The sequence below is a fragment of the Harmonia axyridis genome, chromosome 1, assembly GCF_914767665.1.
Source record: "Harmonia axyridis chromosome 1, icHarAxyr1.1, whole genome shotgun sequence".
Classification (NCBI taxonomy): Eukaryota; Metazoa; Arthropoda; class Insecta; order Coleoptera; family Coccinellidae; genus Harmonia; species Harmonia axyridis.
In genome coordinates this window covers 12,698,835-12,723,720 of record NC_059501.1, presented here as the reverse complement: position 1 = coordinate 12,723,720, position 24,886 = coordinate 12,698,835, and the positions used below count along the sequence as shown (strand labels likewise).

The following is a 24,886-nucleotide window of genomic DNA, read 5'->3' as shown; positions in this document are numbered from 1 at the left end:
GCTTCCGAAAAGATGAGGAACAAATGTCATTTGATTACAGGAAATATTAATTGCAATCCTACATAAGTATATATGTGGTCTCCAAGGGTGCAATTGACTATTGGATGAACGAGCGCTCAAGAGCCCCTGGCTTCACATCAGTGAATCCACATTTTCTTTCTTCTGAATGAACACATCTCTGAATAGTAGCACTTCAGATTATTGTCCACGGAGTGAAGCTGAAATACTCGACGTGAAGAATAATAGCGAGCGGTCTAATCCAATTCAATATCATACAGACCGTCATTTGTCAAGAACAGGCATACGTACAATATTCCATCGCACTCCCGAAACGTCAACTTGATTTTTACATGGAATTCAATTTCAAAATCCCATTTCTCGTGTTGCCTAGCACTTGTTCTCGAACAATACGCACAGCAGTTCGTGTGCTTCCACGCGAGACTATTTCGCAAACAAAACCGCACTCATCTTTGCTTAACATACGGAATAATTTCCATGCTTACACCCCAACATATATCATGTCAACTCCAGTGGAATTTTTCTCTGATAAGGAACGCCGTTATATTCTCCAACTTGAAAGCAGCCGCTCGCTTGATAATGATAATTAAATCCTACAAGGGTAAGAAAGGCTTAAACCGGCAATTTTCGCAGACGAAACGATATAATATGTGAATTTTCTTGGTTGGACTTTATTTTCTGCTAATTACTCGTTGTAGCGAACTGAGTATTATGTGTAATTACACACAATTAACCCTCGACGCACTGTGTTCTCGGCCTTATCCATTATAGCTTCGTGGCAGGAAGACACTTACTTCTCAGTCGGTACATGGAAATCAGCGAGTAGGCTGACATCAGAGAATGAATAGCTTAGATCTTGAGCATCTTATGTAGGCGCCAGACCTCGAGATTTAGAATCCAGCGGGAGTTATACTGTGGCATACTATTTCAATTTCGCGTGTTGCAAAATGGCGAAGGTGCTGGTTCATCGGTACTAAATTCTTATTGCATCTATTGCGTTTTGAATCTTCGGGATTCATAATCCATAATCAACTTTCACTTAGTACTTCATTTTGAGTTGATGTCTGGATGCCGAAAATATTGCAAATCAAAAATCTGTACAGAATGATGAATATCACTTCCTTTGTGTTGCAAAATGGCGAAGGAGCGTATTCTCACATAAACCTATAAGGTATAATTTGTTTTATCTCAACATATTGCAGGAAGCTTCCGATACATGTATAGAATTTTTTTTGTGAGCGATCTACAGGGTGGATCCAATTGTAAACTTTTGAAGAGGAAATCCCATTTCTATACTAGATGGACAAAAACTGATGTCAATTTTCATGAGAAAACCATTAGCTGAAATTAGCAACTCCATAGCTAACACCTTCATATTGTTGGGTGTTTTCCGATAATGTTCATTTTCGAAATATTGCTGTAATTTTTTTATTTCTATAAAAGCATTCTTGTACCAACTTTTCACATGGAATTCAATGTTTTCAATTGACTCATATTTTATCACTTTAAATATTCTTTCAAATAGGACACATATTCCAATAGAGCTTAAAATTAATATTCCAAAAATATCATACTTGTTATTTTTCGATTGGTTACATCGTTTAATAATGTAACACAGTATCTTACTCTCCGAGGGGGAAAAAAGATTTCAATTAAATAAAATTGAGAATTTGACACTTATCGATGACTTTGTCATCAAGTTTTTCAAGAAAATTGTAGTGATTTCTCATGAAGTTATATTTTCATTGAATAGATTTCACTTCGCGCTGATGTCTCTGAATCAGAAAATGTTGAAGTTTGAAATATCTGCCTACAGCTATGGCATTATACTTCCTCGTCCTGCACACCTAATGCATCAGACCTTCAAGAAACGTTTCTGTCCTTGTAAAATTATTATTTCTCAAGAAGTTCTACTTCTACTTTGACTTCTCACCATTTGTTCAAAAGAGGTAAAATTCGTATGTCCAAACACGAACAACCATATTTCGAATGCACAATGCTCATTGTCATTCGAAAAGAACTGAAAATTTTCTAGATACATTTAAAGCCCCACCTAAACACAAATCGAATTTCCCCAACATCGAACAAACATATTTAACGTTAACGTCTGAATAGGATATGCCAAAAGAAAAAAGCACTTCCTATAGCACTATATATGATGTTGAAGTAGAACTCGAAATATAGGGGTACATACCGGGAATTTAACATTTGTGCATGTCCAACACGCACCCAATACCTGGATGAAATTGAACATCAAATTTGTTTCATTCACAAAGCATATGATTCTAAAAATGTTCACATGTCATATTTTCCCCAATATTTCACCAAAATGAAAGTTTCAGGTAATTTCTTCCTGAATTATACGTATTGGAGTCAAGATTCAGTTTATAAACCTGTGGAAATAATCATTAAAATATTTCATCTCCTAAAACTTCGGAAGTCATTGTCTAATTTTTTTATTCACGACCATGGCCCTTCGACCTAATATGTAATCATTCTAATGAAAAGAGCAGGATCAAATATTAATCCATTTCAGTTTTCGTTCATTTAGAGATATTGCTTATCAATGAATGATTAATGGAATTACCTTATCTCCGGGGACTTATCACCAAATTCTATAAGCTAATGAATCAGCTTTCCCAGAACTCATTGCTGTAATGGCCTTCATTCCGGAGGAAGAAGACTCGAACATTACGTTTATGGCTCCGAGGCACAGAAGAAGAAAACTATTTCAATTCCGAAAGTTGTTCAGCCAGTTCGAACCGTCCAGAAGTCTCGTTCTGTGGTGAAAGATCACCAGTTATTATGGGATAGAGTTCACGGCAATCGAAATGGGAAAACAGGATGGTGTCTTTTTGCCGTTGAACTTCTGAACTATAGGTATTATTTGTCTTATCAGATGATGAAATTTTAAGATCGTTTACGGGTGTTCCAGAGATAATGCTCGTCCTGTAAAAGTTTTGACGAATTGCGCCACTTCACTTTTTTATTTCTTTGGGAACACGTTAGGAGAAGGTGAGAGGATGAGTTATATTATAATGTAATGACTACCGGGAGTCGTAATAAAAATTCAGTTTCACAATCTTATCGCTGAAATAAATTGAATTATGAAAATTGAAAATGTGTTAGAATGGTATTGAGAAATTGGGAAAACTTTACAGTGCTATTCTACTCCGAGCAGTTATGAATGATATTGTCATTTCACAACTGAGCTAATGATTCACACTACACAACAAAATACAATTAATAATTATGCAGCCAGAGTAATCCTTATAGTTTATAGATCGTGCTATATAGTAATCTTTATCACCAGCGCTGAGGAAGTTTGTCAATGGAAAGAACATTATGTCTCTAATGGATTTTCGTTTATTATTTATAACCCAGCATCATTGATAGCTTCGATCGGCAACTTCAATAAGGAAAGAATTTCCAGCGATTTGCTCCTAAAAGATAACCATGAAATTCGAATTTCATTGTCACCAGGTAATAGATGAGTACCAGATTACCATGAAACAATAGTATATTATTCATCGAGCGGTAATGCAGGTCATAACTCACGCAAATGAAGTTTGCAGCACGAGCTGCAGACGAGTTCTATAATTTATCAAGTGAGTTATGACCATTACGCAAGTTGAATACTTCACTTTATCCACGAGTATAACAAAACAGGGTGGCCATTTGAAAACGAAACAGATGAGATTACAGACGAAATAAAGTTTTTCGATAGAAATGCTCGGACAGGCCGATTTCTGTTTCGAGGGGGACAACTTAAGATGTAGGTTACGGACGCATAGCGCTTCAACCCTTGCTACTACAACCCTCACCCCAAAATTTTGAATAGGGAAGATGGGGTGAGTGATACCTCATTTGAAAGGTATTTTTATACTGATTTCAGCACAGTAATTGTTTTTTTCATTTTATGCATTAGTTCTCGAAATATTCTTAACTAAGTATTTGAAAATGAAGTGGTGTTTTCATGGCACTTTTAGTGTTTTGTTGTGAAAATCGTTTTGAGCTTCAAAACATGACTGTGGCTTCCTTCCTAACTAACTAACGCATGAATATTTCGAGAACTAATGCATAAAATGAAAAAACAATTACTGTGCTGAAATCAGTATAAAAATACCTTTAAATTGAGGTATCACTCACCCCATCATCCCTATTCAAAAATTGGGGGTGGGGGTTGTAGCAGCAAGGGTTGAAGCGCTATGCGTCCGTAACCTACATCTTAAGTTGTCCTCCTCGAAACAGAAATCGACCTGTCCGAGCATTTCTATCGAAAAACTTTATTTCGTCTGTAATCTCGTCTGTTTCGTTTCCAAATGGCCACCCTGTATATACTGAAATAGCATAGAACAATAAATACTGAAAAGAATAGAAAAACAACTCTATTGACAAACTCCAAAAGTTACCCAATAAGTCAAAATTATCAAAGTTACATTCCTACCCTCAATAACAATAATGGAATGTTCCCTTTCGGCCAACCGAATAGGAGCACAGAAGTATAGAAGCACAGAGCCATCTTTTTCGATTTATAATAGTGAGTTACAGCAGAGAGTTCTTATAACTCACGTTGTTTGTTGATAGATTCTATTAATTGCTCAAAATCAGTTGAATAATGAATATATAATTCAATAGAAGTTGATGAAGAAATAGTATTATTTATTTATATCAATTATCATGGTTCGAAACGACGAAGTTGCCGAAAGATGCTGGGATTGATCAGTCATGAATAAATATCAGAACTTTCTAAATATAATGTGCACTTATTCTTAAACATTTCTATATTAGGCAGAATATTAAGTACATTACCAGTATCAATTGCTACGCAGAAAAGGATCTATTCTATCCTAAAAGACTGAATTTCGTTTCTCGGAAATGAAATCAATTATTCTCAAATCAAATTTATTTTTTTGAATCAAACTTTGCTATTCTGAAATCGATTTTTTCCTTTCTGCAATTTCAACTCTTTTCTTTTCTGTGATATAATTGTTGAAGGTGTAGAAGCACTGCATATCTTATTCCTGAAAATTTCAAAATATCCCCTAAGCAGATATCCAAATAATCAAATCCTAGTACTTTATTCACAGAATTTTTGGTTTTTGCGTTTTCCCAACGTGTCTACTTATTGAGTTACTTCACGTTACCTGGTGCTTTTCTTCATCGAACGATGTCAAAAGCTGATCGTTATTGCGAATAATAAACCAATTTCCATTTCTTCAGAAACAGGAGAATAATTTCGATACCCTCAATATTTCCAAACCGCTTTTCGAACGCAGCTTTTCAGTGACGAAGTTAAAAACACGGTTTCCTAATATCCGGAGTTTTCAGCCCAGGAAATTATTTGAAAAGAACGAAACCTTGTCGGTTTCCTTCAAACCTGATTGGCGAGGCCGAATAAAAGAAGAGAACTCCGAAACTCATCACCATTTCCTTTAATACACTCCATTAACATGTTTTTCATCCGACCAAGACCCAAAAATTACGAATCATCACGCGAGGGCATAAATGGGAAGAGTCGTTATTTCCAATTATTCCCACCAGCCTGTTATTCAACATCATCCTTTGTATTTTCGGCGAATGCCGAAATGCATTAATGGATCCCAAAGCAACAAAGGCTTGAAGTTGGCATAAATAGCTGTAGCGTTTTGCTGGGAACGTGTATGAGAAAATTTCCACATACATCACCGCAGGCTTGTGTTGATTGATTTTGTTAGACATGAGTTCGACGAGTTTGTTGCAATTTTTTTTATAAAAGTCAAATGAGTCTATTTGATGAAGGAAAAGAAAGGCCAAAACCTACATAATCTGAAGGTTTTGGCACAATGATGTCATTATTTTGATATTGATAATAGATTTCCTTCATCAAATAGACTCATTTCAACCCGATAATTTGAAACAACCATTCATAAGCCAAAAAATAAAATTAGATCATCTAAAATTGTTATTTCCTTGTTAATTTGGATTTGTATACCCATTTCACAGAAAAGTAAGGGATAAGACCTATGACTACCTTTTGGGATTTATGTCTCTGTACCTATATGGTTCAAGAGAAACAGTTCCTTTCAGTTATCAGTGTCCACAAATGCAAATTGGTGAAATAAATATACAAATTGTGAGCTTATGAATTCATTACGAAAATTTATATTTGAAAATAGTACAATTCTGTAACGTGAACTCTTTGTAAATTAAGTTATTCAATTCATTAACCGTTAACTCAATTTGAACAGGGTGGGTTAATTTCGATGTTTCAGCACAACAACTTTTGACTGATACTGATGATAGAGTTCTGAAATTAAAACATTATAAAGGAACTTTTTTGGTAGAACCCAGTGAAGGGCTCATATTCTCAGCTAGATTTTCAATTACTATACTGTGATCCAAAGTTGTGTATTTTGAATGGGAACACTAGATTTCTGTGCCATTTTCTGAAAGCTCAGTCTTTACTACTTTCAAAATATTTTTGAAATCAGTAATATCAAGCTTTCAAAAAATGGCACAGAAATTTAGTGTTGCCATTAAAAAAAACTCAACTTTGGGTCAAAGCTTCGCAATTAAAAATCCTGCTGAAAAGACAAGCACATCATTGGATTTACGTAAAAAAGTGCCTTTATTATAATGCATTAATTTCAGAGCTCTATCATCAGTATTGACGGAGATATAAATTTTTTTCGGAATCGCCATTTTTCAAATTTTTGCTTTTATCTCGAAAACAAAACAAGGTGGCCAAAAATGAATACCACTCTTGTTAGTTTCTTAGAAAAAGATAACGAGAATTGGGTTTCAGTTTTTGTCTATCTCCTCTGGTTTGAAAGTTGTAGTGCTAAAACATCGAAATTTGCCCACCCTGTAGAGATTTTGATGATTTTTTAAATTGATTTCGATATTTTATCAGTTGGAGTTATACTTCTAGACAAGAAAGTATTCACCCCCATCAAAATATAAATGAGATTGTGAAGGACTTGGCCCAATGATGACATCATTTCTCATCATTTTTTTGGCTCATCGTAAATGTTCACTCCTTCAAAAACTCGGAAGAAACACTGATAATCAATTACCAACTAAATATTATGTTCTTATTTGTCGAGATAGTCCTCTATCACTATTGTTTGATCCATATGGGATCTCAAATGCCTAAATCATAGAGTTTGTGAATTTGAATTTTGAATTGAAATTTGAGTTTTATATGTTGCATATCGTATTATTAGATCCCTCAACTAGTTGAACTAACCAAAAACAATGACTTCATGATAGATCGCATCTCATATATACCTATATTTTCAGTTTTATGATTTTTGAATATTGAAAATATTTATTGGGGATATAGCATTTACAGCCATTCAAGGAATGTATCCCTCTAATACTAACAATTTATTGTTTCCATTATTACTTATATCAATAAATTGATAACTATTCCGAATTTACTTCAATAACTCCTAATAACGAAGAACGATCAAGTGATGAAGATTTGTTGAATCACATAGTATTTTACATTTGAGACTTCATGAAAGGATTTAATATCATGCTGGCTAGTTGGTTCCATTTATGAAATTGGAAATCGAAACATTTTTTAACATGATCAAGTTTCTGTGTTTTTGGTTGATGGTCATCGAAAGCAGCGAACAAATTAATGAGTAAATTGAGCAAATTAATGAGTAATAATTCAATAATTTCCAATCGAATTAAACCAGCCATTATCAATAGAATCAGAGCATGAGCTTCAGTTGGAATTTTATATCGATTGAATGGAAACGGAAAGAAATTCTTCCTGGAATGAACAAAATTATACTGGATGATATCAGAATAAAAACAATCAACACAAACACGTGATTGAGAGTAGAACCTCAATATTTAAATACGAGAACAGTGACTTGATATAGAACCGGACTGAAAAACCATTTGCAAGATAAATAACTGAATAAATTATGAATAACACTGTCGTGACTGGGATGTTTATCCTTGTCACAGACAGCAAGAGGTTTTTTACATGAAGCAGTCTCTCGAGGTTAGAGCTGTGTCATGACATCACAGCCGTTATTGCCATAGTAGTTGAAAATTATGGGTTTAATGATTAAATATTCTGCCTGCTTCTGTGCTCGAGGGAATAAGCCAGGGTGGATACAGAGACCGGGTAAACTAAACGGGGCTTTCAGGGTTCGAAGCGTTGTTTCTCTATTAAAAATATTTTCGGAGTCACCATGGCTGGCTAGGTAAATTCCAATGAAGAATAGTTTACTTCATAATGACCAAAATTTTGACAAGAACTTGTCTTTGTATTGAGTTGAGAGAGACGTATCTGCAACATTCGAAATTCAAGCCACCTTAGTTGACACTCCCTTCTCAACCTTCAAATTACATTCTAGTAATGAATTCATTCATAAGTACTTTCTCATTATATAAAGGTGAAAAATTGAAAAACACACGTTAAACTCCAATTCGGCTTACGGCAACTTCAAGCCTGCAGAAAATAAAAAAAGTACATTACATGAGTTGTAGTCCATGAAAATTCTTATTTTGAAACAATTTTCAATTTTTATTCATTATTTTTTTTATTCCTCTATTTCCAATAAATACAAGTTATGAACAAACTTAAAATTTAAATGAAATGACGTCAAAACAAAATTCGTGCTTCAACTAGCCCCCAAAATATTATATGGTTCTAACATGATAAGTATATGCTTTATTCTGTTTCTGAAAGCTTTATAGTTTGAAATATATAAATATAGTTTGAAAGATTTCAATTCCATTTTAAATAGGTCTGACAATGAACCTTACTGAGTGTGAATATTTTACAATCATTAGCAATGAAGGCCTTATTCTAAAAAAAATCTTCAAAAAATGTCAACACAGCAAAGTAAAGTCGTTTTCAATTTCAATAGAGAAGGAAATAGTAAAGATGCAATTCAAGAAAGAATGACAAAAGATAAAAACACATTGGAGCCTTCAATTGCATTAACAATTATCGGATCCGATGAACTCAATCAAAAATTTCTATTATTCTGTTATATATGTAAAAGAGGCATATTCCAATTTATGTTCAAACTCAGCTTCGAAAATGAGTACTTTGAGAAAAATCATTACTCCAGCTATACATATTATTTTCGACTACATCTTTCGAGTTTTGGACTGAAATTTGTTCATAGAAAATATAAACTTGCTCATTTAATACTTCGACCATCTTGTCGATTTTTTTAAATTGAAGTTCTTGTTTACTGAATTGACCAAAACCGACCTCTGATAGAAATGTAATCTCTTTAAAGTATAGCAACAAAATATACGTCTATATATTATAAAGGATCATCGTTTGAATTTTCATATGGAAATGGATCCAGTATGTAGGTATAGGTATTCATGTTTGTCACCACTTATTTTCTGAACATAGACATTTCCGTGGAATATTTTCAATCATCGACAAGCATCACAATGTGTAGTATGCAAATTGAATATCGCAGTACCCATTCTGTAAATAATGGAAAATATATGGACGATAATCATATCGAAACATTGGGTAAAAATAGGCTATGCGTGTATGCTCATATATCACGATGAAGCATTCTACATATGCATATTTGCATGAATCAATTTTTTCTTAACGTTCTTCGGTACTCACAGTCAGTTTTCTAAACAATAATTGAAAACGAATAAATCTGCATGGAATAGAAGAATACTGTTATAATGAAATTAATTCTGCAGATGAAAATGTCTGTACAAAAATTTCAGTGTCAAAGTCTAGATCTGAACGGCAACATCACATTTCAAGATGAAAAAATAACGGACGTGAGATCTGGTGACGGAGTTTTCAATTATATCTAACTTCGTTCACGGCTATATATCGGCACCATTTGGTTGCAACGTTTCCAAGATGAAATTCATTATGATTATCTCCGAAAGTTTGGACAACAACTAAAACAACAACAAAATAAAACAACAAAAACGAAACAGATATCAATAACCAAAAATGCAAAATGAGAACTTTGACGTGAAAAGCAAACAAACACCACCCAAAAATTGGCATTGGGAGAACAACTCTGTCAATGAAAAAAAGGCAGGGTTTTGCTGTATATCGAAGAACTTTCTACTGGGTAAATAGAAAGTCTACGAACATATTCCAAATCTTCTTAATACGATAGTGTTATACAATCGCCTCCTCTCCTTATTCAGCCAATTTGTAGTGGGAACAGCATCAGCAGATGTCATAATTGGGTTTGCTACTTTGAAATTATTCATATCTATAAATAACTATCAATATACCATACGCTTTTGGCAAGCACATGAAAATAACTATAATAAATAAATATCTATGATAACTAAATCGCAGCTCATAACATCCAGGCTATTCACTTTCCTTGGAACAGAACAACTTTATTGCCAACAGATACATAATTCAAAAAATTTATTCGATTCTTCCTTACCAAATACTTTAGCAATTGTATTTTATTCAGCTCCAAATAGTACCTTTTTAATAGATGCTGAATAATATTTTGATCAAGATTTATTCTTAATAGCTTCAATCATTATAGATGGAAAGTTGACTAAAGTAAGATTAATAATGTATCAAACAAAAAAATTAAATACAGAAGTGAGAGGAGTAAAGTATTGAAAAAATTTCTATTCTATAAAACTAGTTTCGAATGCAAAATCGTAGGAACTTTCCATATGTTGGATGTGTAAATATCAGCATACAAATAATTCGTAAGCTAAGGTAGTGTCATTTTTAGTCTTTGTCAAATAATAATGATTTCATCCCTCTTTCAATGAGGGTAATGGGAAATTATGTTTTTATTGGTCGGGCTGCCATTTGTTATTTATTATACTGGCGGCTCAGTAGAGTTGTTTTGGATATTTTGATTGGAGGGAATGTCGACAAACGCAATAAAGTGGAACCACCTTATAGTGATTTTAAGAATAAAGATAGAAATATAAAAAGGCAGCCATTAACTGGACCGATTTGCCTCCCCTGAAATAGAGGCACATCACTCGCATCACTCTTTCACCTCCTAATAATGTGTGAATGCATTACACTGTTTTAATGCTCTCAAACTGAGAGATTTTGAGAAGTCAATCAAAGACGAATTGGTATCTGAATGATAAGATTTTTCCCTTTATCTGGCTTCCAATACATCCAATACATGTAAATGTCTGGGGAGATCATCGAATTATTATCATCATTTCTGTTCTGTTTCGAGAATAAAAATTATTTATTCTCTTCATGTTTCTTTTATTAATCCAGGAAAATTTCATCGATCGTATTCTGCCGAGCACCAGAAGGTAACATTAAATAAGATTCTTTTTCTCGAATGGTTCATCCGGTTTTCTGGTTCAAAATAATGAGATCCAGTTAAACAACCTACAGCATTCCCCGGCAAAAGAATACCTTTCTAGCCATTATCCGAAACGACTACGGCTCGTTTCCTCTATTAATTTCAAAGGGTTAAACTGTGTCATATTTCTCCCTCTTTGAGGATATTTGAATCCCGAAACGTTCTCTATCCAGAGCTCTTAGCCTTCCCTACGTTCTGCTCTCTCGAGTAGACGTTAATTGAAAAAGTCATCCTGGTGGCAACTGAGGATAACAAAGTATATAGTAGTTACGGCCACTCAGAGCGTTCGAAGTTATTAAATTGGGTTGCGGGGCTGTCGCAGAGGAAACTACTTTACTGTCAGCGAAGAATGCCGAATCGGAACGATGTAGACAGCAATAGAGTTTTATTAAATTTGATTTATTGCAATCTATTTCCGAATACCTCCTTTTCGGCTGCCAGACTGAAAACTTGTAAAAGCGGAAGCGACGAATAAAATGATTATTGTCATCGTAAACAAGACGCTGTTTCGCATTTGAAATCGGTTCTTGGTGAGGTGATGTCTCATTGGATGTTTGGGAAGGGTTTTATGGTGTGAATAGCTCCGTCACGTGGATTGTGATCAGATGGATCGATATAATGAAATGAAAATTGGGAGAGAAGATGTTGTACGCTCGAAAGTTTCTGACTTCACGTTAGTGATTCCCTCATTTCATTTTTGATATTTTTCTGAATTTAATATGAATCTGATGTTGAGATCAAAATTTTATATTCATTTGCAAATTTAGATTTTGTGGGATCCATTATCACTTATAATATCACAAGAGCATGGACAATATTCGATTATACACCGATACACGAGACGTAATTCGCGAAACATCACGAGAGCTACGCTCTCGTTATTCGTTCGTGATGGTATTCGTGAGTGGTATTCGTTAAGATTATATAACGAATAATTTCAATAACTAAAGGGTGTTTTTTTCAGAGCTACAGGACTTTAAATTGCAATAAAACAACGATGGATTATTCGATTGACATGAATTTTGTTTGTCCACAAGATAATCTTGTGGCATTACATTTTAAATATGATTTCTGGCATATGACCGCCGCGACTAGCTCGGATGTAGTCCAATCTGGACGCCCAATTTCCCATGACTTTTCCACATTTGTGGCCGTATATCGGCAATAACACGGCGAATGTTGTCTTCCAAATGGTCAAGGGTTTGTGGCTTATCCGCATAGACCAATGACTTTACATAGCCCCACAGAAAGTTGTCAAGCGGTGTTAAATCATAAGATCTTGGAGGCCAATTCACAGGTCCTAAACGTGAAATTAGGCGGTCACCAAACATGTCTTTCAATGAATCGATTGTAGCACGAGCTGTGTGACATGTTGCGCCGTCTTGTTGGAACCACAGCTCCTGGACATCATGGTTGTTCAATTCAGGAATGAAAAAGTTAGTAATCATGGCTCTTTACCGATCACCATTGACTGTAACGTTCTGGCCATCATCGTTTTTGAAGAAGTACGGACCAATGATTCCACCAGCCCATAAAGCGCACCAAACAGTCAGTTTTTCTTAATGTAACGGTGTTTCGACGTACACTTGAGGATTGGCTTCACTTCAAATGCGGCAGTTTTGTTTGTTGACGTAGCCATTCAACCAGAAGTGCGCTTCGTCGCTAAACAAAATAAGATGGATACGCGATACGTATATACAGAATAGTTATTTATAATACAAGTGCAGAAGGCATTGATATTCTTCCACGAGTTCAAAATTCCAAAACGAGCCACGAAGTGGCGAGTTTTGGAATGAACGAGTGGTAGAATGAGCCTTCTGTACGAGTATTATACATTATTTTCTCTAATTCATTGCATTTTCATTGAAATTAATGAAATATTTCCATAAATATAATTTAGTAATTTTTGTATTGAAAAATGTTGGTTGGCAGAACTGATTTCTTTAAGGCAAATTGATGAATTGACAGATAAAGCCGTGGCGGAAAGTTCGGAGTACCAACATAGAATAATAAAATATAACCATGAAAACTGTGCGTTTCTGATATATTCTCGCACGATTTTGTTCTACAAGATGTGGAAGAATGAACGGAATAACCACAGAATTAGAGAAACATTATTTTCTAAATGAAATTGCACTATTTACAAGCGTTGTTCAAGCGTGAGTCTATCCATGATAAATTGCCAAACCAAACTGAAAATAAATCACTTGACATCAGTCAAATCGGTCGCCATCTTGAACAGTAATGCCAAATTAAAGTTATATACCTCGAAAAAAAACACCCGTTATAACCAAAGCACTGCATTTTGATAATTCAATGACATTTCACTGAGCTTGATTTTTTGGTAAACGTCCAAGAATGTTACTATGGAAATGATCACAATATGGCAGGAGGCGAAACACCAAAACTATCATACCACGTCATCAAGTAGTATATTCACTTATCAATACGCCGTAACTATGGGAAATTTACAGATTCTATTGGTTCATCAGAACAGGAGTTGTATAATCGTGGTAATAATATAATATCGTATGTGTTAATTCAAACTCAATGGAAAAGGAATATCATTTCAAATCAACGTTATTATTTTCATTCTGATCTGACTTGTCTTTACATATTTATACAGGGTGGCCATTTGAAAACGAAACAGACGAGATTACAGACGAAATAAAGTTTTTCGATAGAAATGCTCGGACAGGTCGATTTCTGTTTCGAGGGGGACAACTTAAGATGTAGGTAACGGACGCATAGCGCTTCAACCCTTGCTGCTACAACCCCCACCCCCAATTTTTGAATAGGGAAGATGGGGTGAGTGATACCTCAATTTAAAGGTATTTTTATACTGAATTCAGCACAGTAATTGTTTTTTCATTTTATGCATTATTTCTCGAAATATTCATGCGTTAGTTAGTTAGGAAGGAAGCCACAGTCATGGTTGTTTTAAAGCTCAAAATGTCGATTTTTCACAAAACACTACAAGTGCCATGAAAACACCACTTCATTTTCAAATACTTAGTTGAGAATATTTCGAGAACTAATGCATAAAATGAAAAAACAATTACTGTGCTGAAATCAGTATAAAAATACCTTTTAAATGAGGTATCACTCACCCCATCTTCACTATTCAAAATTTGGGGGTGAGGGTTGTAGTAGCAAGGGTTGAAGCGCTATGCGTCCGTAACCTACATCTTAAGTTGTCTCCCTCGAAACAGAAATCGACCTGTCCGAACATTTCTATCGAAAAACTTTATTTCGTCTATAATCTCGTCTGTTTCGTTTTCAAATGGCCACCCTGTATATAAATAACACAAAGGCAGCAAGTTTAGATAATTTTTTTTTGCATTTGAAAAACTCGACTACCCATAAAAACTTCCAATCGTAAGATTTGAAAGATTATGTTTTATAAATGAATTTATCCAGATAAACAACCTTTTTTATTCATGAATTGTGGTCACGTACTGCATATGGAAAACTGGGCTTTGCGTCCGGAAAAGTTTCTCTTTATAACCCCTCAGTTTCTAACTTTTCCGTTTCACTTTCTTCCATCGATGTCCAAGACCAGTTTCCATCGAATATTTATGAACTAGGCCCCACTTGTTAGTCAGTTCATGTGAGGCTTGGCTATACTGATATAATTCAATTCTTGGGGGCTGATTCGATTATAGTGAAACTGCTTGGAGAAATACAATGGTTTCCCTTTAAAATAATCATGACGGAAAATATGAGATACAATTGAAAATTATCGGCAGAAGAATTTTATATTTGACATGAAACCTTTGATTTAAATTGCACTGATATGAATTACCATTTTGAATCCAATCATTCATTCATTCATTTTGTTGTTTTATCTACTATTGAATTATATATTAATTATTCAACTGCTTTCGAGCAATTAATAGTATCTATTAACAAACAGCGTGAGTTATAACAACAACAGCGTGAATTATAACAACTCACTACTATATCTCACTATAATAATTCGGAAAAGATGGATCTGTTCTTCTATACTTCTATGCTTCCATTCGATTGGCCGAAAGGGAACATTCCATTATTGTTATTGAGGGGACTTTGATAATTTTCACGTTTATAGGTAAGTTTTGGAGTTTGTCAATAAAGTTCTTTCTCTATTCTTGTATTTCAGTATTTACTGTAATAGTCGTAGATAAAGTAGGTATAGTATTCAACTTGCGGTAATGGTCATAACTCACTTGATGAATTACAGCACTTGCCTGCGGCTCGTGCTGCAAACTTCATCTACGTGAGTTATGACCTACATTACCGCTCGTTGAATAATATACTATTAATTTCGAAATGAATTGATGGGGATGTTAATTTTGGAATGACATAACAGACATAGACACGTTTTCTTTGAATGCTTCAATGAAATTTAAGTTCCTAATATAAATTTCACTTATATGTCTCCACAAAGAAAGATAAATTGTTTGCATCTTGAACCACAACTCACTGTACGAGGATAAATGTTGAAAATATCTACAGGACTTATTTCCTCCTCATAGAATTTACATTCGTCATTTCCTGCTAGACCTCATCTCACCAGACGTTCTTTGACGAAAAGATGCCTTCGGGTGTATGAAGATCGCGATGAGCTCTCATTCTTTGACTGTTTGAAACTTTCAGCAATGGCGCTAATATAAAAATTCCACGAGATTGTTCCTCTGCCAATGTTCTTTCTTCTCCTCAGCTGATGAGGGTTTTTTGAACCAAAGTTCTGTATTTATAAAGGTTATAAATGGTGTGAGGACTCTTTCATTAACAATTACCGACTCTGTGGAAATCGAGAACAAAAACACTGTGGAGTTTGTCTGGAATTGTCAAGAGGCTAAAATTATGTTGCCATAGAACTTTAATTAGATATCTGTGATAAAGTTGAAGTTTCATTTTCAAAAGAAGACGAATAGAATTTACTGTAAATGCAATGTTCTGCAATTTAGAATTCGACAAAAGCATTGACTTGCTGTCAGGAGCTTTGGGCACTTATTGTGCGCATAGAGACCAGTGAGACCACAAAACCCTATTTACTCTTCATTTTGCAGATACAGGGTGCTAAAATTTGATTTTTTTTTCAAGCTTCTTTCCCAAAGCAACCTCCCTTGAAAAGATATTCAATATGAATTTGACATAGATATTCCAATTGAAAGTTTTCATCATGTGATATGCTTTTGAAAGCAAATCTACAGAACAGTCATCTGGAACTCATATTTATTGATTTCACAACAATTGTTGTGAAATCGATAAATATAAGTGAGAATGAAGTATCTTATTTTTTAATCATTTAAGTATTGTTTTTCAATAAATTCTCAGCTTTGTCTGAAATTTCAACAGTAAAATATTACAAAAATAATATTATTCTTCGAAAGATTTCAGGGGTTGTATTTTGGGAATATTTGATCAAAAGGGAGAATGAGAATGTTATTTGATCAAATGCATGGAAGACGGAGAACACTCCAACTGAAATTTATCGTCCTTATTTTTGCCGGAGCTCCTTTTTTATCCAGAAGATCGATCGTGGTATCGACTAAGAGTAAGGATGTAAGTTGGAAGGAAAAAGCTGAGGTGTTAAGGAGAAAATGAAAACAAATTGACGCTCTCCCAACTTTCTGGTGTACCATCAATTATGTATCCGGTTTCTCACTCCCTTTATGCACAATATTTTTTCTGAATAGATCCTTTCAGCAGAATGAAAGCGACACTCATTCATATGGACAATATTTCTTCCAGACATGGATATCATTTAAGAAACCTATCCCCCACGCGTAGGCTCGGTAGGGATAAAGAATGTAATAGTCATACATATCACGTAGTTCTCCTGGATTTTTTATTCCGCATCTAAATCAGAAAGGCCATCTTATGCGATTTCAGTTCCCCATTCTGAAATATTATATTCAACTGTCACGGTTGACTGACGATTACAACCGCAAGATTAATGCCGTTGTCATTTTTTATCTCAACGAGAATGAAGAAATTGGGGAGGTTTGTGGCTTCAGATTGGTTGGTTATTTGATATCAACTTTTATATTTCCGGACAGAGAAAGATTTCGACTCCGAAATTCTTTTGGAGAGTAATTAAGACTCTAAACATCTAAATAAATATAAACACTGTCATTTCGTCGATATCATTAATTTTCTACATAGGCGTATAACTTTGCCGTTTTTCCGAAATTCGAGGCTAAATCGTAAAAAACTAGTTATACATTTATGATTCAAAGTATTGTCCATCGCTGGGAAATATGTTCTTCCATCTTTCGGGCAGCGAACGAATCAGCATTGAAAAAGCTGATCATCTTTTGAAGCGATTCACGAATCGATCAAATTTTTTACTTCTTCATGAAACAGGAAGTGCTGGTCAGCCAGGCCGTGTGACATTGATCGAAACAAGTGATAATCCATGGGAGAAACGTCTGGAGAATACGAGAGGTATTCAACGTTTTCAAGTATGCCTTGACCACTTCCGCTACACGGGGTCATGCATTGTTATGCAGTAAAATCACTTGATCATGTGTCTAGTTGTATTCCGGGCATTTGTCTTTCACTACTCGGCTGAAACGCATTAATTGTGTTCGATAACGATCACCTGTGATTGTTTCAGTCGGTTTTAACAGCTCATAATATACTACACCAAACAGGTCTCACCAAAAATACCTTGGAACCAGGAATATTCGGTTTGGCCGTGGAAGCATTGCTGAGATGATTTTCTGCGCTTGGGATTATCGTAATGAACCTATTTTTGGTCTCCAGTCACAATGCGATGCAAAAATCCCTTCCATCTTTGCCTTAAAAGCAGCTGTTCACAAGCAAACAAACGCCATTCAGCATCTCTCGGCTTCAACTCGTACGGCACCCAATTTCCTTGTTTCTAAATCATTTCCATGACCTTCAGGCGTTTTGAAATGACTTGTTGAGTCACTCCGAATGATTCTGCCAATTTTGAACTCGTGGAAGAATATCAATCCCTTCTTTACTTGTTATAAAATAACTGTTGCGAAATTTCAATATTTCAGTTCCTCATTATGTTGAAATAAGACCTAATAAATGCAATTTTGGTAGTTTCAATGATCTCAAGAATGATATTTGAGAATTGAAGACAGCCTTTCGCATCTACATCGCTCAAATTCAACACTGCTGAGAACATATTTCCTGACGAAAAATTAATGATAATATTTATACTGAACTGATGAAAAAGGCCAGTTTATCTTCGTGAAGACCACCTAGAAGCAAAGCATAACGTGTATATCAAAATATTTCCGGACGCCAGCGTAAAATCATATTTGTTTAGGCCCCTCCTGGAATCATCCAACGGCTGAAGACCCTAACAAATATGGGCCAAAGCTCATTTATGGAAACAATGAAGAAAAGACAATATTTTCAGAGAAAATATGTGGGAGATGTAACTACGTAGGTCACAAATAAACCAACAACAAAGCAAGCTGTTTGCTATATAAATCCACCCAAGATGAGTTTTGAGTACCAGACATCGAATATGAATGAGATAGTTGGGAGAACCCTTTGAAGAAATATTGGATTCTCTCTCTATAAACTGCATGTTTTATTCATCATCTCTTAAGGTATGCGGTTACCGACCTCAACCACAAAAACTGCAACCTTCCGGTTCACAACTGCAAAATTGATTCGGAATGTTGACAAGGCAGGCCTAAAGAAACAGCCATTTAATATGTAAATCTTCGACGTTCACTTTTTTCGGTATCGAGTGGGTCGATAAGGGCAAAATCTCCTGACACCAACATTTGTCGACACAACTTTGCAAGTCGGGCGAAGTATTCCCTGCAAAACTTGGGACAATTTCACTCTGCTGAATTCTCAACAGATAGTTGATTGGAGAAATTTTACCGAATTAGTCCCTTGAGTGTTTGGCAGATGGCCGAAGAATACGTTAGTTCTTATTCTGATCATCCGATGGGGAATTTAAAAAATCCCAATTTGGTTGTTCGGGTTGGAAACTGTTTTTTTTTCAGGTCTTGAATTCAATCGGGTGTAGCGAAATCGAATTGTTTCGATTCTCCATTTATAACGGGTGTTTTTTTTTTCGAGGTATATTTTTTATTGGCTTAAACTCGAAATTTCAGTACAAAAAGTATTCACGAATTATATGTTTGAAATCGCTTCCACCATTCTTTATAACGAGTGTTTTTTTTTTCAAAGTATATAACTTTAAGTTGGCATTACTGTCAAGATGGTGACCAATTTAACAGCTGTCAAGTGATTTATTCTCAGTTTGGTTTGGCAATCCATCATGAATAGACTCACGCCTGAACAACGCTTGTAAATAGTGCAATTTTATTTCGAAAATAATGATTCTATGCGGAATACGTATCGCGCACTACGTCCATTTTATTTTGTTTAGCGATGAAGCGCACTTCTGGTTGAATGGCTACGTCAACAAACAAAACTGCCGCATTTGGAGTGAAGCTTATACTCAAGTGTATGTCGAAACACCGTTACATCCAGAAAAACTGACTGTTTGGTGCACTTTATGGGCTGGTAGAATCATTGGTCCGTACTTCTTCAAAAACGATGATTACAGTCAATGGTGATCGGTATAGAGCCATGATTACTAACTTTTTCATTCCTGAATCGAGCAACCATGATGTCCAGGAGCTGTGGTTCCATCAAGACGGCGCAACATGTCACACAGCTCGTGTCACAATCGATTTATTGAAAGACACGTTTGGTGGCTGCCTAATTTCACGTTTTGGACCTGTGAATTGGCCTCCAAGATCTTGTGATTTAACACCGCTAGACTGCTTTCTGTGGGGCTATGTAAAGTCATTGGTCTATGCGGATAAGCCACAAACCCTTGACCATTTGGAAGACAACATTTGCCGTGTTATTGGCGATATACGGCCACAAATGTTGGAAAAAGTCATCGAAGATTGGACTACATCCGAGCCAGCCGTGGGGGTCATATGCCAGAAATCATATTTAAAATGTAATGCCACAAGATTATCTTGCGGATAAATAAAATTCAGTCAATCGAATAATCCATCGTTGTTTTATTGCAATTTAAAGTTCTATAGCTCTAAAAAAAACACCCTTTAGTATTTAAAGTACCAATAGATTCGAAGTCTTTTGTGTGTGTATCCTATTACCTATCCTCGAGCAATGTAGAGGGTGTTCTAAATTCAATGCTCATTGGGAGCATCTCGAGAATTATTAGACTTAAAGAAAAAATCTTCCAGGAAACCTGATCTTATTTTTCAGAATAATAAAATTTCAGGAAGCAGACCATAGATTTCTTGATTCATTGTTGAGTTACAGGACGTTTCAGAAGAATGACTCTCTCAATTATTTCACTATACTTTGGTTTCTGTTCGAGATATTATATTTTTCAACGAAGTTTTTTAGTTGCAGATTTGTCGAAAAGCATCTTGTTATCGGTTTTTCAAAGATATTGGGCTCTTCGGCTGAATTCTATTTGTGAGACACCTCATATTCGAATATATTTCATTTATTTCGAGATTTAATTAATTTTTTTTCTATTGAATATTTGTCATTAAGTTATATACTGGGTGTCTCATTTAAGAATCACCAACTCTCCGCTATATCTCTAGAAGGAAGATTGATTCTAACATGTTATAAGTATCATATAAACCATAAAAATTATTTTTAAAAAATTTTTAGAATTTTTTTAATATCTCGAATAGAAACCAAGTCAATTTAGTCAATCTACTAGTGAAGCGAATAACTAATTCAGAGAACAAATGGCTATTCAAATTCCATCCTTTCGATCATTATGTTTTGAAAATTCAATTTGAAAGACCCTGTACAAGGCCTATATCCATGCATCAGATATAATTTCTCTAATACGCCCTCATTTAGATTTGAATACTGTTCAGTTAAATCATCAACATTCCAACAAGCTTTATGTAATATGATATGCTTTATTGAACCATCCAGATTGCCTCTAATCAGTGATACACATACCTGCGTTTATAACATCAAGTTCGTGTGGGATCATTAACATATTGAATAACAAATACTCAGATTAGGAAATTGGAAACTGACCGAATTTCGGAATACTCACCACAATGTTCTGACAGTGGAGTAAATTTCTTAGTGCTCTCTCAAAGTCATTGAAGTGTGGAGATGAAAACTTTGTTCACGAAATATTATATTTTCCAACGAAAATATATTATATATTATAACATTTACCCATTGCGACTTTTGCGCAACAAATATTGGATCTATACTTGATCTAATTTATTTCATAAAAATATTATCAAATTCCTATTTACACGATTTTCAATACATTGAACAGCCACATCAGTTTTTCCTTAGATTGAAGCCTCTCATCTTTTTGATTCATTCGATCTTCTGTATTGACTTTGTCTGCCCGAGAGGTGGAGTTATGGGCTTCGCGCCACACTCTACTACGGCCCTCGGTGGGGGTCGAGTTGCAGCAGAATCACCTCTCCACGATGGTGTGAGAGGATGTCTTAGGCAGAAATCGAAATTTGTCATGAATGTTTGAGTGTTTATTTCACATATCCGAACTCAACTTCAACCTAGTCGGATCTGGTGTTTCGGAAATGTTTGGTGATTTTTTTCGATATTCCACCTAAATATTTTATGCTTTTGTTGAAAAGATCCTCAAGAAACTTTTAATTAGGCTTGAAATTAATACTAAAGCTATGCATGATTAATTTTACAGATTGGATGAATTCTTTGATATCTTCGTGGTGGATTTCTTGATATTGTTTACGTCCATAATACAGTCGCCGCCAAATGTGTTGGCAAGAACTTGATTGCGCACAAAACTGAAGGAGAAGCTAATAAACCAAATCGTTCCATTCAGTAGCGTACATATAAAGCATAACGACTTTCAAAGTGCATCATTCATCGATTATTATCGATATATATATATATATATATATCTTATTTTCTCAAATAAAAGTATCTGTTTTAAATGTAAACTTTTTCTATATTTTCTTATAATAAATGGTTCCACTCTCAATGTCAAATATCATCCTCTGATATTTTTTTTTTCGTTATCTCGAATAATTCATTGCCGATTCAATATATTTACCACTGAGTTAAGCAGTCTCGAAATCAGAACCAATGCCGTAATAGTGCGAAGGAGATAGCATTATCTCTCTCTGCGCCTTAGATTTGCCATCTTATTTGGTGGCGACTGTACTTACTTTGAAACGTTCAAGGAATTTAGGACAAAATGATCGAAGTTAGTTTCTGATTTCATTTTTGTTTCAGGAAACGACATATCACAAAAATCATTTCATCACGGAATGAACCAACCCAACCGTAAGTAATCTAGTAAATTAAGTATATATATAATATATATAAGTAATATAAGTTGCAGATTTATATAATTGGGGAATTATTTCGAATCTAGAGCGGAAAGTTGTACTTTCTCGTACAAGATTGCCATTGATCAAACGACTTGAAACGGAGTGCGGAAAAGATACTTTCCACTCGAAGTAGGAATAATATTTTTTCCACAACCTTATTATAGAATGTGGAAAAATTGATAGAAGTATTTAATCTTACACAATTCAATTTTGCAATAAAAATATGTCCTATACAACTTGCAATTAGCGAATCGTTGTGTTTTTTGGATATTGCCGATAACAATAATTGCTGCTTCAGATCTTCAGGACCAGATTTTTCACAATATAATGCAACGTTGCGAATTTGATGAACATAATTTTCGTTAAATGATATTGAACCATTAATAGAGAATATTATGTTCAATCTATTGAGGTTTACATGATTTAATCCGAATCTAGTAGTTCGGACAGAAATGAAATTTATATAAATGACTATAAACTGTCTACGAATATGAGCACTATTAGACCAAACAGAACAACAATATTCAGCAGCAGAAAAAACCGAGGCCAAAGCTGACGTACGCAAAGTGCTGGCATCAGGAGCCCATAAAGAAGCAATTTTTGATGAATATATTCCTCCCCTTCAATTTCATACGCAAATTTTTCAATTGGAACTGGAAATTCAAAAAAGAATTAATTTCAACCTCAAGATATTCGGAAGTATAGGGTGTTTTTTTTAGAAGTATATAACTTTAAGTTGGCATTTCTGTTCAAGATGACGACCGATTTGACAGCTGTCAAGTGATTTATTCTCAGTTTGGTTTGGCAATTCATCATGGAAAGACTCACGCCTAAATAACGCTTTCAAATAGTGCAATTTTATTTCGAAAGTAATGGTTCTGTGCGAAATACATATCGCGCACTACGTCCATTTTATTTTGTTTAGCGATGAGGCGCACTTCTGGTTGAATGGCTACATCAACAAACAAAACTGCCGCATTTGGAGTGAAGCTAATCCTCAAGTGTATGTCGAAACACCATTACATCCAGAAAAACTGACTGTTTGGTGCGCTTTATGAGCTGGTGGAATCATTGGTCCGTAATTCTTCAAAACGATGATGGCCAGAACGTTACAGTCAATGGTGATCGGTATAGAGCCATGATTACTAACTTTTTCATTCCTGAATTGAACAACCATGATGTCCAGGAGCTCTGGTTCCAACAAGACGGCGCAACATGTCACACAGCTCGTGCCACAATCGATTTATTGAAAGACACGTTTGGTGACCGCCTAATTTCACGTTTTCGACCTGTGAATTGGCCTCCAAGATCTTGTGATTTAACATCGCTAGACTAATTTCTGTGGGGCTATGTAAAGTCATTGGTCTATGCGGATAAACCACAAACCCTTAACCATTCGGAAGACAATATTCGCCGTGTTATTGCCGATATACGGCCACAAATGTTGGAAAAAGTCATCGAAAATTGGACGTCCAGATTGGACTACATCTGAGCCAGCCGTGGCGGTCATATGCCAGAAATTATATTTAAAATGTAATGCCACAAGATTTTCTTGCGGATAAATAAAATTCATGCCAATCGAAGAATCCGTCGTTGTTTTATTGTAATTTAAAGTTCTATAGGTCTAAAAAAACACCCTTTATAATTATGATACAAGACGCAATTTTTCTCGATTATTCAAGTGGCAACAGAAAAATTCTGTTTTGTTTGGATTAATATTATGGAACGTAGTAATTCAATGGTGTCAAAATTCAAGTGATGTCTTTCAAGTTTTGCCCATTTTATTTGCCCTCAGACTCATAGACTAATCGGACTATGGTTGTGTAATTTTCGAAACGAAATCATCATACTGTCGATTTTTCATACTTCAGCCATTCACTTCTGGAAACGAATGTGTTTCACTCCTTGATTTTGATATTTCGTGAAAACAGTCATTTGGGCACGTGAGGTTATCCGTACTTTCAAGAATTCGGCCTGATTTCGTGCGACGAAAATGGTTTTATAGCGTGCTAGACGTGGCAACATCACATATTATATCAGGAGGGTTATTTTCGAATTTAGCGGGCCATTAATTACTTATGGGTAACGTTTCACAGTTTGTTGGCGGAGGCCAATTTTTAATAATTATGTCAAAGAATATTTGAATGGGTTTTTTTTCCATAGTCACAATTTACCGAGTGTAATATGACATTGAGTAATTTTATG

General features: G+C 35.0%; 1 protein-coding gene across 2 annotated transcripts in view; it reads left to right on the top strand.

Annotated features, from left to right (window-relative positions):
• LOC123674726 (nephrin) overlaps window positions 1-24,886 on the top strand; it is a 368,531-nt gene that overhangs the window by 166,605 nt on the left and 177,040 nt on the right. For both annotated transcript variants that reach the window (XM_045609779.1, XM_045609768.1), the window contains exon 2: window positions 22,584-22,634. In XM_045609779.1, the coding sequence (XP_045465735.1) occupies window positions 22,584-22,634 (51 nt within the window). The remainder of the gene's footprint in view (window positions 1-22,583; window positions 22,635-24,886) is intronic.